We start from the raw sequence: 12,638 nt of genomic DNA, 5'->3' as shown, positions 1-12,638 counted from the left end.
CCCAAAGACGTCCTATTTAATGCAGGTAGTAATCCTTAAATTGTTTTGAACCTTGTTATTATTATTTATATATATATATATATATATATTTTGGTTTATCATGCCTTAGGTGCAGATAGACGAGACAGTGTTTGGAGACTCCCAACAACTATTCGGCGATGATTTGCATAGCGTTTTTGCGGCGGGCTACAAGTTATCAGCTATGGTGTGAGGTGTTAGAGGGTAATTTACCACATGTGAAGACTGGGTAAGGAATGAGGCGTGGAGTATATAAGATGTCAGAGATGGGGTGAGGATCTGAATTACCCGGTTCGGGAACCACAGTCAATTTGACTAATGTGCAAAGAGCCTAACAAAAGTCCTTCACATAAACAGCTGGCACTTAGGGTAGGAAGCCTGTTTACAAGACTAGCTTATCCTATGATATCTTTAAAGAGTGCGGCGCAGCCATCCTGGCAGTACAGTTGTTCAAAACCACGATACATCCATTCTTGACTATTGTACGAGATAAGCCACCCCAACGTGTAAGCCTAGGCTTGAAGATGGTCGACAAATCCACTTCTGTACTCACCACTTCACTCTGTGGAGAATTGCATCCTATAGAATATGAGCTATGGTTGTGTCTTTTGTACTAGGAACACTCACAAATACTAAACGAAAGAAGCTTGCTAACCCAAACGAGCGTCATATCCTGAAATCAATACGGGCTGGATCAGGGCTAGCTACCGACCATTCGGTCGCAGCTCGAAAACAGGCTACATAGGCTGCCGCTCAAGCAGAAGAGGCTCACCAGCAAGTTGCAAAGAAGATTGAGGTAGAATTCCCTCGGCTTTTCGAGCAGCTGCTACAAAGGGTACAATCTTAGGAAGTCCTCGTTCCGCAAAACTCATCCAACTCTCCCAATACCTTCACAGACACCTTTGTTAGAGCAGCTGTAGTTGGTCTACTTTTGTCAACGGCCGAAGGAGTGGAATAACCAAAGGAAGTAGGCCTGTCTCTTTGAGGGATTCGCGGTGAACTCCGGGTATAGAACCTCGTATAGGGTTAGGGTTGGTAGGGGAAGTGATACAGGACTTTCGTTCACAGCCTACTCACAACTGAAATCCGTTCTCACAGTCACTCGGAAAGCCAGCACCCGTTCTATCTATACAATCCGGGCGCCAGCTGGGATGGGGGCTTCGATGCAATCTTCGAAAGCCAATCACTTCCCGATACACCTGGTGGAAATAGTAAAGTTCTGGAACTAATCTTTCTCCTCAGATGGACGAATCGCCAGGCATTGATCAAGACTACACAAACCGGAAAGGACGTTATCTCCCATGATCTCGTCTCAACATATTATCCGTATGCCATCAATGACCGATTGGTAGCTGGGGAGGATTTGGGACCCCTGAATATGAAAGGGTGATGCTAATATGGCAAAAGCTTTACGTTACTTAGGTTAATTCATTTATAAATGGACGTAACATTGCAGAGTGCAGGGAAATTCTACAGTCTTGGGGAAGATTTCCCAGTTCATATTAAGACTCACCTTGGCCGTTGGCTACAGGTCACAGCTTCAGCAATCTCAGGAGTAGTATTTCTTCCACTTTTCGCATTCACGGTCTATACATTTGTTGCGGGTATTGGGGGTATCTTTGGTTCTGCATGTACTTTTGCTTGGCAGAAGAAGATACACAGACTGAACGAAAGAGTCTCGAATTAAGGGAAGCCACTATTCTATATCATCAATGTCTAGGGGATCACTTAACAAGAAATGTGACGAGTATAGCACTGGTGTAGGCAATGTACATTGCCAGTGCTATGCGTTCTCAAGTTCCAGGATTATGCAATATATGTTCACCATCTACGCTACCTACTCTTGGGATAACACCCTTGCTCCAATCCAAGTCCCCCAGATGGCCCGAAGAAATCCCAGAGACAAGGAAGATTGAGCGGTAAATCGCCTCACTTCAAAACTTTGAACGCCATCATGCTCGGTATACTTGGAGGAAATAGCGGCTAGTAATACACGCAGGTGATGGAAGGAAGAAAGATAATAACCCGCACTACGCGCTCAAATGTCTAGTTGCATCCGTATGTCGTCTCCAAGCCGCCACTCATCCTCTCTGGCAGTTCTTTCTAGCGGCGTATGCACATCATCCTCATCACTCCGTCGACTTAGATCTGTGCTTGTTGAGCTGGCTATCGTAGCCGCCTTGTCACTTCCTGGCCGACTTCGGGTTTTTCGCTTGAACCAGCTTCGTTTTGACCTATTGCTGCCTGCATCAGTGTCGTCCGTGATTGACACGCTATCATCTAAGGAGAGCCTGCCATTTGCTGCCTCACTAGAGGTTGAGAGTTTGGGTGTTGGAGTAGGTGGCTCAGAGGAGTCGGCTACTGGTTCGAATTTGGGGGTTGGGATGGGTGTCACTTCGGTAGAAGGAGTCACTTCCACGAGTTCAGCGTCTCTGTACCACTTGCGTCGACGGGTGTAGCGTCCCCACCCGTCCTGGCCACGACGACCATCCCGCCACTGCGCTTGAGTTAGTTTCAACTTCTCACTGACTTAGAATGATGGGGAATGTCATACTTTATTGTCGTAGTAAATCCAACCCGCCCCATCTCCCCCGGAGCTTTCTCTGTCGCCCTTTCCACCCTTCTCTGTACCTTCTATTTTCCATTCACTCCCCTGAACCCACCTCCACCTTGCTTGACCACCTTCAACCTCCGGAAGCTCAAATTGATCCCTTGATGGGGTGGGATTGAGGTGTTCATCTGTCCAGGCAGCACGTTCGTAAGCAAGCATTGATGAAGTCCACCCAATACCTAACCATCGACGTTGATTTTCGTAGATAGCGAAAGTGAACCGAACGCCGGGAGAGTCTGGCCGCCGCCTTGCTGCAAGAGACGCTGCTATCTCTTGCGCGCTCTTTCGTCGTGGAGGTAGTGTTGGTGCCCCATTCTTAGTTTTCAGATCGGCCTCTCCAAGCTGCAGTCCGGTGATGGCAGCGCATACTCGCCGCACTATTCTCGAGCGCCATAGGATAGTGCGAGACACGCGCGCCGGCCGGGAATGCCAACTGAGGACAACAGTGCCGACAGCCAGGACCACTCGTTTCGTTGTGATTATGTAGAACGGTGGGAGGGTAAGGATGATCCATAGCGGCGTGACGAATAATATGCGGACAAATAGTGTAGTGAGCGCAGGTCTTGTAGTTGCGGATGTTGCTGTTCTTTGTGTTGAAAGAAAGTCTGTCAACCGCAGAAACGGGTCTAGGAGGATATTGCACCGCGACGTGAAGAGCTTCAGCGTGTCTACAAGTTCCTCCAAGCTCTTATGATGCTTAATATTGCTCTCAGATTCGGCTCTATTATGTCCTTTCTGCCCTTTCTCTCCTGTCCACCCGGTCGAGGACAGCGGGGAGTACCTCCGAGCATACATACCCAGAATCAGGCATAGTACCACGATGATCGGCCCCGCGAATCTTGTCACCACATCTCCATACAACACCGCCGCCCAGAATCCTGCAACTATCAGGAAGCTCTCCCATGGGTCGCCAGTTGTCCAAGTGAGCAGTCCAACAAGCTTGTTGAGTGGCAGGAGAAATGGATGTGAGTAGGCAAGCACGCGCGTAATTTGAGGAGGTGTTGCGGCGAGTAAAGGCGACTTTTGATGCACGAGAATTGCAGAACGGATCTTCGTTTGGGGTGTTGCTTGCCCTATTGTAGAGGGAGAGAAGGTAGCATAGGTGGGCGGATTAGGGTCCCCACTTGGCTGCGGCGAAGCATCGTTGGCGGATCGTGAAGGGGTGGACATATGATCTAGCCAAGGGGTGTCTGAGGCCGTGTTAGCAGTGTTGTGGTCTAAATCTTGTGGTTTTGAGGATGGTCGCGACTTGCCAAGTGCTGCCATGCATGAACGTCATCACCTGTTGTCGAGCAAGCATGTGCTGATTTGAGGCTGAGCGCCGCGTCCACTCTGTCAAGCCACGTCCTTTAGCTTGCCGCCGACAGCAGATCCAAGCTTCTGGGAAGATGTTTTATTAGTTATTAGTGAGAGGTAAGGAGAAGTGAAGGGCTTTGTGTAAGATGATAGTGGGCGGGGGTTGTGCATGTGAAGGACTTGGCCCGAGATGGTTGATAGCTGCGCTTGAAAGGCAACAACACATGCTGGTGGCCCGTGTCTGCTACTGCTCTCCTGAAGCTGCGATTATATATGCAGGTTTGTAGTGAGCAAACACTATCTTCTCTGCTTTCACGCCTTCTGATGATTTCGCAGCACTTTGACGGGACACCTCGGGTTTCTTCGGTGGACGGAATGCGATCATTGTCTGATTGGCGGTTGGTTATAGTCACGTGAACCCGGCCTCCCGGGGTCGGGATCTTCACCAAATCTTCGGCGGCGACTCTAGGAAACTTTTGAGACTCTCCTCCCGCTGGCCGACGTCCTTTCATTGACGGTTACCTCAATCAGTCCTATCAGAAGCTGTCGGCCACCATCTCTACTCTCTTCTCCTACCCTGGAATCTCTTCTTCCGCACAATGGTACGATATCCAATGCGATCAATTACCTCACCTAACACTCCCAGGCTCATCGAATAATAACGCAAGTCGTCTTCTCTGGCGCCCGAATAATAGGGCGCGCAGTCACCGAATCCTATCGCCAGGCCGCTGCGTCGCAAAAATATGCAGCGGCAAATGCAAAGAGCGGCAATGCTGTCTTCACGTCATCGAACATCACAATGGACGAGGCCTGCAAGATCCTCAACGTAGGGCCGTCGAAGATGGGTCAGATAGACATGGAGATCGTCACAGAGAGATTCAAGCGGTTATTCGATCTGAATGAACCGAAGAAGGGTGGAAGCTTCTACCTCCAAAGCAAGATACTGCGGGCAAGGGAGCGGATCGAACGAGAAGTTCGGGGATACCAGGAGATGGCGGAACGAGAAAAGGAGCTCAATTGGAAGCCGAAGATTTACAAGGAATGAAGCCGCATACGTTCCCCAGAACGACATTCACTCTGCGCGGATCGTCCCCCGCCGATTGCAACCTCTAAATGTCCGGAAGACTTTGTACCTAATAGTCGCTGTCGGCTGGGATCCTGTTATATCATGCATTAGGACGGCGTTGGGTTACTGGCATAGCGTCTGGATATTGTTATTGCTTGAAGCGGAGAGCAGAGTTGTCCTAACTGCACCTCGGAGCAGGATCCAGGTACTCTGCACCATATCTCCACTCTCCGATGTATATACCTCGTACCAATAGTTTCTTCTCTTGGCGTATCTCGACTGGCAAGAACACGCCTGTAGCGGCTTAGACATTATTTTAGCTCTATACTGTCCAAACAGCACCCCGATGCCTAGCCAAGCTATATGTTATTCGTGGGCCTGTCCCACTCACTCGGCATGCGATATCACCTTCCCTGGAGAGAAAGCAGCGAACAAAGGCTGTGGAAGGAACGCTGGCTACTCTCTGTATGTCACCATATTCCCTTGCACGGCCGTTCAGAAGTGGTCTGATTTAGTATCGTCGAAACCAATCACTCAGGAGCTGGGCTCATCCCAAGGCTATGATTATCTGCGACTATCGCCACTTTTCATACATATCAGTCAGCGGTGTGGCAAAACGAAGCTGATGGTGCTGCATTCGGGCAATCATACACATGACGTGTTTGCGCAATCCCAGTGCCAAGATTTTAGCGCAGTCAACTCGACACAACACAAGATCTTTCGCACGGTCTTTTCCTGGAACATCCCACCGCTCCCACAACCGACAACAAACGCGCGCACCGACATATCGCAAACGCAGTCCATAATAGCTTCACCCAGATGGTGGACTCATACCGCCCGCGCAACCGTGGAGGCGGTAGGCGCGGCGGCGACGACAACCGCCCAGTCCCTCTCCAATCGCGCATGACATTCACTCACGGCGGGGGGGATACTTACAGCGCCGGCGATCAGTACAAACCTGCTGAATCTTCGTCCCGTCAATCTAGTCGCGGCGGCGCGGAATTCACGTTCAGAGCTGGACACCAGACGCTCCAGTTCCAACGTGGATATAACGACACAGTTGTTGGCGCCCGCAAACCGCCACAGAAGCCTCGCAGGCACCAACAACCTGAGCATGGCACCCAGTCAAGATTTCCCCAGAACGGAAATAGCCATCATTTTGACAGAAACGGAAGGGGTGGCCGCCGCTCTTTCCGCAAAGAAGCCCCACACCAGCGTGCGCTTATCTCAGGCACGACTGATGCCCCAAGCCCGGAACGGGTCCTCGGGAGCAACGGCCAGAATAGGTTCATGGATCTTGCTGACTTACCCGACGATGATGACAGATCCGAAGGAGAAATTGGCAAGACTTTTGGTAATGACAACACCTCTGACGACCAAGATGGTAGTCACAAGAAACCTCGCGTGACAGCGAACCGTCGGGCGGATGGCAATTCTGTCCCTAAATGGTCAAATCCCGATCCCTACACTGTTGCACCACCGCCCTCTGATACCACCGGAAAGAAGCGGGATTTCGTTCAGCTAATCCGCAAGGCTAAGAACCAGGCAGCTGAGAAGGACGATCCTAATAACGCGGTTGCTGCCAATGATGATTTTATTGCTTTCGACATGAACGAAGATGTGAGCGACCCGAATATCATAGTTCCTCCACCCCCACCAACGCCTCCACGCATTCCCCCACCCCCTGACTCCACGCCTCCACCGACGCCTCCACTTTCTCCTCCTGCATCTGTCCAGCCCTACCTCCTTCCGTCTTACTCTTTGTACTCGCTGAGTACTCCGCAGCTTGTTGGTTCTTTGAACGATGTCGCAAGCGCCGGAGGTTTGCAAGAACCAAAGCACGCTCCTAAACGCTCTGTTGATGCTGCTGGACTTCCTCCCAAGCCTCAGCAACAGAGCCGTCATGCTGCGAAGCGCAAACGTGGGGAGCATGAAGGTAGCCTCTTGCAGGAATGGCTTCCACGCCCGTCCGGGAATCGAACGCCGTGGTGCAAGAACGAAAACTATGAACGACTCAGAGGCGATATTAGTAAAGTGTAAGTTGTACCTCTTTCCACCTCCACATTTCAACTCTGATGCTGACCGTTAATGCAGGCTTCATAATGAGATCCTGGACTTCTACGACTATGTCAAGCCCACGCAACAAGACCAAACTATTCGCCAGAATCTTGTACAACGGGTCGAAGATGCTCTGGGTCGCAATTTTGGACGCACTTCCGGTAAAGTGTATTGTTTTGGTTCGTTTCCTGCTGGGTTGTACTTGCCTGCAGCAGATATGGATCTCGTCTATGTCACCAACACCCATGCTAGTGGTGGACCGCGACTCGGAAAGCTTGACAAACCTAGATCGGCTGGATCAGTACTGTTCCCAGCTGCTAACAGGCTTGAGAAAGCAGGATTAATAGAACCTAATTCGCTTCAGGTTATTACGAAAGCTAAAGTGCCGATCATAAAATTTATCGATTCTCTAACTGGCATCAGAGTTGACCTTTCGTTCGAGAATCTTACTGGAATTCAAGCCCAGGAGACTTTCGCCGGATGGAAACAAGATTACCCCGACATACCTTTTCTTATAGCGCTTCTCAAACAGTTTCTCGTTATGCGAGGACTCAGCGACGTGCACAACGGTGGATTGGGCGGCTTCTCAACCATCTGCCTTACCGTCAGCTATCTACAAACCCAGCCACGCACAAGCGATCTCGGGGAAATGTTCCTTGGCCTTCTTGATCTCTACGGCAATCGCTTCAATCTTGCAAGGAAGAGGATTGTAATGGACCCGCCGGGCCACGTTAATAAGGTATGTACCATTTCTCCATACTTTCTTTATACAATGGTTGTTCTTCATGGCTTCTTAAGATTCTCGGGTTTTTTATTATTATTATTATTATTATTATTTTTGGCCCAATTGTGTAGCTAATGTCTTCTTGCAGGGACGCATCGGTATTGATGGACGGAATGAGAAGCCGGATGGTCTTTCTATCCAGGATCCCAACAACCCGGCCAACAACATATCAGGCGGATCTTCGAAAATCAAATATGTCTTCAAGGAGTTCTCAACCGCTCACAAGGCGATGCGGGAGCGAATGACTTACCTGAGCGCGTCTGGAGAGTATGCAGCCAGCATTCTCGAGCCAATTTTCGCTGGAAACTACGAATCCTACGAGGATCACCGAGCCCACATGGAGAAACTTACTAGGTCTTTGTAAGATCCATCGTAGCATGGGTAGTAAAGCTCCACTGGAGACTTTACACAGCATTGCTCCGTCCTTGTAAATTGACCCCAGTCTTCAACTTGACCGCACACTTATACGCGCGGCTATGGGCTATCGCTTTCATCCTTTTCTGGGACAGCTTACAATTTTTGTGTGGCAACCTTGATATGGCTATAACTTTCAGATGTAATACGGAATACGGCAAACGGAGTTCAGCGGTTCATGATATGATGATTAGTGGACACAGCGTCCACCCATACCGGTATACCCTTAGATGGATGGGTGGCACATTGTTTCTACGTAGGTCGGGCGAAGTCAACCTGCTTGGTGGATCGTAGCCCTACTTGTGGCTCAGTCTTTTACTTTCTTTTTCTTTTTCTATCGGGAACACTCCTTTTGGATCGCTTCCTGCACACGGCGTTAATGACTGGGCCATTCAGCATGTGGTTATTCATCGCCTACCGTAGTCTGTTCGGAGATTGTCACATCATAGGTCGGTTGCGCCCCGTATTATGTTGCTGGACCCAAGGGACCTCAACCCAGACTTACGAGTCTGTACCAACCTCGCCAACCGATCTTCTTGGCTCCCAATGGTGTTGAAAGGCGCGATGTCACGTTAGTGGATTCGGTCCTCAAGTCTAATTCCAGTTTTTCTGTACTCTAATTTTCAAAGCACCTGCTCCAGTTTCTGTCTCTTCCCTCCTGCAACTCGATCTTCTATGTGTTAGTCATCATTGTTGAATTCTACTGCTGATCTATACCCGGTGTGGGAAAGGCAAACTTGCTAGTCGGAGAATACGATTCCGATGAGCAGCGAATCGACACGATGCCTACTTCGCGGTGCCGCATTTTTGGCTCCCGTTTCCGGCGCAATCCTTTTCTCATCAATAGACGCGCTTTATGTGTGTCTTTGAGGAGGAGATTGGGGATGCTGCGACAGGGGGTATGGGGAGGATGAGATTAGGGATCCGGTATCGGCCCCAAAGGGTTGTTGGTTTCGGACTATTTTAATTATTGGCACAACACCCCACCCAGATACTAACATCTATATGCTAGGCTCTCTGTATGAGGATCGTCGGGTGGGGGATCTGGCGGGTGAGTGAGTGACAAGGTGGGAGGGTAGAGAGTGACAGATCTATTCAGCATTGGAGTTTTTGCCACTACAACTATTAATATAAGGAAGCTACCTCGAAAGGTAGCTGGCTTACAGGTTCTAGTTCTTCATAAACGGTTGCACATCCCGCTTCGCAGCCGCTCGAGTTGATCTTTGATATTGTCGAGGTTCATTATCTCCTTTTCTAGCGTCCATTGTCTCTTTATAGATAAGGTCATAAGCTTTTACCAGGTTACTGGTTCGATACTATGTAGCTACACAAATGAAAACTTCCTGAGATGCCACTGGGACAATAAGAGCGAGGGAGGGGAATATTGAGAAGTTTAGGAGTAATAGGAAGTTGGACGATCCGTAGATGCTCCTCGAAATCCGCTGTGGCTCCTCCGATCCGCCAGGTGAAAGTACTTAATGGTAGGTACTTCCATACTGGGAATACTTGCTTTGTAAGTATATATGTTCATTTCTAGTATAATGTCAGAAAATACAAGCCTTTGCCGATCACATGTTCGTCTTGTCCAGAGAGCGGGCACTGATGTGCTGCAAGGATGATCGCAGATCTGGCGATGACGTTGATGGGTCCAGAAAAGCTTGGCTGAGAGCACCATGCCACTTTCCTTTTGAGCAGCGTCTGCCTCCAATTCCCCCCAACTTCTCTCTCACTCCTCTACAAGTTTGCCCTCTCTCCCCTCGTCCGCTTGCTCGCGTAGCCAGCCAAATTCTCGCTATGGCTCCGAAGAGCCAAGCCCTCCAAACGAACATGGACGTCGACTACGTGATCAGCTATCGGTTCGCGAAGAAGGGTACCCGTCTACTAGCTATTCTCACATGTAATTTCGCTAAAATCGTGCAGATAAAAGCGTAGCGATTTCAAAGTTCGAGGAATTAGTCCAGGCCCTTGCGTCTGTAGGGTTCAATACAGAGGTCCGCAATGGAGACTTGCAGTCAGTCTTGCTCTTCGTAAGGGTTGCGTCAGATGAGCATTTGTTTGGTGAGGTGTACAGATCAAGGTAAATGCCGCTTCCGCATTTAGAACGTGAACATTATAACTGACGCCTAAGGCAGAGTCCGTGACTGGATCCATGGCGTTCGAGCCGCTGCACCCCCCAAGGAGACCCGCGAAGCTCTCGAAGCGGAGCCTTTGTACGAAGCTGAGAGACTCCGAATCATATATCAGTTGATTACAAATCCGGTAGATGAAGGAGGAGCTGGTATTACACCTGGTGAGGGAGAGTGGGAGAATGTGGAGTCTATCTTTGCGTTGCATGATCTTGCATACAACAAAGATTGGATCAAGAAATGGACTACATCTTATTTCTTGAAGACGGAGGATCTGGATGATATTCGGAACCGCTTGGGCGAGAAGGTAGGGCTCAAAGGCTCCTTGACGCTTTGCGTCGCTAATCGTGGGTAGATTGCATTCTACTTCGCCTTTACGCAATCCTATTTCACCTTCCTCATCTTCCCAGCCGTCTTCGGCGCGTCGGCATGGCTATTTCTTGGCCACTTTTCACCCATATATGGGATTGTAAGTGCTGTCTGGTGTACTATCTTCACGGAGTGGTGGAAGCATCAAGAGGTGGACTTGGGCGTGCGTTGGGGCGTCCGAGGTGTATCTCGGATCGAAACTAAGAAGAGAGACTTCAAGCATGAGAAGCAAATCACCGACCCTGTTACGGGAGAAACGGTCTTGATATTCCCATCTACCAAACGGCTGCAACGACAACTATTGCAGATTCCATTTGCACTTACCGCAGCGGTGCTATTGGGGGCTCTCATTGCGACCTGCTTTAGCATTGAAGTCTTCATTTCTGAAGTATACAGTGGGCCTTTCAAGAGCGTCTTGGTATGCTACTGCGTCTGTACAATCTTCTGCGTTTGCTAATCCTCTCCAGGTATTCCTCCCCACTGGCATCGCCACCACAGTCATGCCAATTCTCTCCAGCATCCTCACGAACTTTGCAACACGTCTCACTAAATACGAGAACTACCAGACCGATGGAGCGTACGAGGCGGCACTCACCCAGAAGATATTTGTCCTGAACTTCATCACTTCTTACCTACCGATTTTCCTCACAGCATTTGTTTACGTCCCCTTTGGCAACATCATAGTTCCATACCTTGACGTCTTTAATTTGACAGTCAAGCCATTTGCCGACGACAAAAAGCAAATACAGGCACCTCAAGCCGGGTTTACCATTAATCCCGATAGGCTGAGGAAACAGGTTATTTACTTCACGGTGACTGCACAGATCGTAAACCTGGGCATGGAGTTGGTAGTTCCCTACCTCAAACGTCGTGTCTTCTCTAGGTACAGGCAAATGAAAGAAGACCGAGCTGTTAAGCGTAGCGGTACACCTCCACCGCCCTCTACTAATCGTAGTGCTACACCTTCACCTCCCTCTCCCAACGATCCACCCGAAGACGCTGCATTCCTAAACCGCGTGCGAGAAGAAGCAGAACTAGAAGTCTACGATGTAACCGCCGATCTTCGGGAGATGGTGGTCCAATTTGGATACCTCTCCTTATTCTCAGTGGTCTGGCCACTGACACCTTTGTCATTTTTAATCAATGACTGGGTCGAATTACGAGCCGATGCCATCAAAATCTGCGTGGAAATGCAACGTCCGACTCCTTGCCGCGCTGACACTATCGGTCCTTGGCTCGACTCTCTGAGTTTCTTGACCTGGTTAGGAAGTCTAACGACCTCAGCTCTAGTCTACCTCTTCTCGAACGACGGGCTCGGACCTGATGGCCACCCTAGCAACATCACAGGCTGGGCGCTCCTCCTCTCCGTTATGCTTTCAGAGCACCTCTTCATTCTCTTGCGCTGGGGTGTCCGGATTGCAATCTCGAAACTAGATTCTCCTGGCTTGCAGAAAGAGCGGAGGGAGCGGTTTCTTGTGCGCAAGCAGTACTTCGAGGAAAGTCTTAGCCAGGTCGGTAGATTGCCTAAGATGGCGGATCTGGGGGAGAAGATTACGAGGGAAAGCTTGGAGGAGGATGCGAGAAGGGCGAGTCTTAAGGCTAGTACGCCTGAAGATAGGTTTTGGTCTAGGCAGAAGGGGTGGAGGGAGACGGTGGCAGTTGCGAAGGGGTTGATTGAGAAAGCGGCTGTGGAGGGTAGTTCTGAGGGGAAGAAGGAGTTGTGAGAGGAGTGTGTGGGGAGAGGAGGCGCTGATTGAACGAGATTTGTGATAGTGTAATGGGAGTGCATGGGGATGATGGGTGTAGCTTTAAGTTCACGACTGGCTTCATGAGACATGAACTTGGTAGCATCTGCGAGCTCGATATTTTTGAGTCTTTGTCTACTTAGGGAAAGGT

The 12,638-nt window shown here is 49.7% G+C and overlaps 4 protein-coding genes across 4 annotated transcripts; 3 read left to right on the top strand and 1 right to left on the bottom strand.

Annotated features, from left to right (window-relative positions):
* Positions 1-1,837: 1,837 nt before the first annotated feature.
* BDR25DRAFT_302085 (Pex24p-domain-containing protein) lies at positions 1,838-4,127 on the bottom strand. The gene is made up of 3 exons (XM_033689719.1): positions 3,883-4,127; positions 2,573-3,819; positions 1,838-2,515 (listed from the first exon to the last, which is right to left on the bottom strand). The coding sequence occupies exons 1-3, from the start codon at positions 3,893-3,895 to the stop codon at positions 2,057-2,059; spliced, it is 1,719 nt and encodes a 572-aa protein (XP_033549906.1). The 5' UTR covers positions 3,896-4,127; the 3' UTR covers positions 1,838-2,056.
* Positions 4,128-4,394: 267 nt separating this feature from the next.
* BDR25DRAFT_302084 (mitochondrial import inner membrane translocase-like protein subunit tim16) lies at positions 4,395-5,321 on the top strand. The gene is made up of 2 exons (XM_033689718.1): positions 4,395-4,527; positions 4,572-5,321. Exons 1-2 carry the CDS (start codon positions 4,525-4,527, stop codon positions 4,968-4,970), a joined length of 402 nt encoding a protein of 133 aa, XP_033549905.1. The 5' UTR covers positions 4,395-4,524; the 3' UTR covers positions 4,971-5,321.
* Positions 5,322-5,810: 489 nt separating this feature from the next.
* Positions 5,811-8,197, top strand: BDR25DRAFT_323695 (uncharacterized protein; the record flags this gene model as incomplete). Its single annotated transcript, XM_033692115.1, has 3 exons — positions 5,811-7,027; positions 7,086-7,788; positions 7,922-8,197. 3 exons carry the CDS (start codon positions 5,811-5,813, stop codon positions 8,195-8,197), a joined length of 2,196 nt encoding a protein of 731 aa, XP_033549904.1.
* Positions 8,198-9,960: 1,763 nt separating this feature from the next.
* On the top strand, positions 9,961-12,637 carry BDR25DRAFT_302081 (DUF590-domain-containing protein). Its single transcript, XM_033689717.1, has 5 exons — positions 9,961-10,117; positions 10,168-10,324; positions 10,380-10,680; positions 10,729-11,160; positions 11,210-12,637. The coding sequence occupies exons 1-5, from the start codon at positions 10,042-10,044 to the stop codon at positions 12,464-12,466; spliced, it is 2,223 nt and encodes a 740-aa protein (XP_033549903.1). The 5' UTR covers positions 9,961-10,041; the 3' UTR covers positions 12,467-12,637.
* The last annotated feature ends 1 nt before the right edge of the window (position 12,638 follows it).

The sequence above is a fragment of the Lindgomyces ingoldianus genome (assembly GCF_010093535.1).
Source record: "Lindgomyces ingoldianus strain ATCC 200398 unplaced genomic scaffold BDR25scaffold_9, whole genome shotgun sequence".
Lineage (NCBI taxonomy): Eukaryota > Fungi > Ascomycota > Dothideomycetes > Pleosporales > Lindgomycetaceae > Lindgomyces > Lindgomyces ingoldianus.
This window is presented reverse-complemented; position numbering and strand designations above follow the sequence as displayed.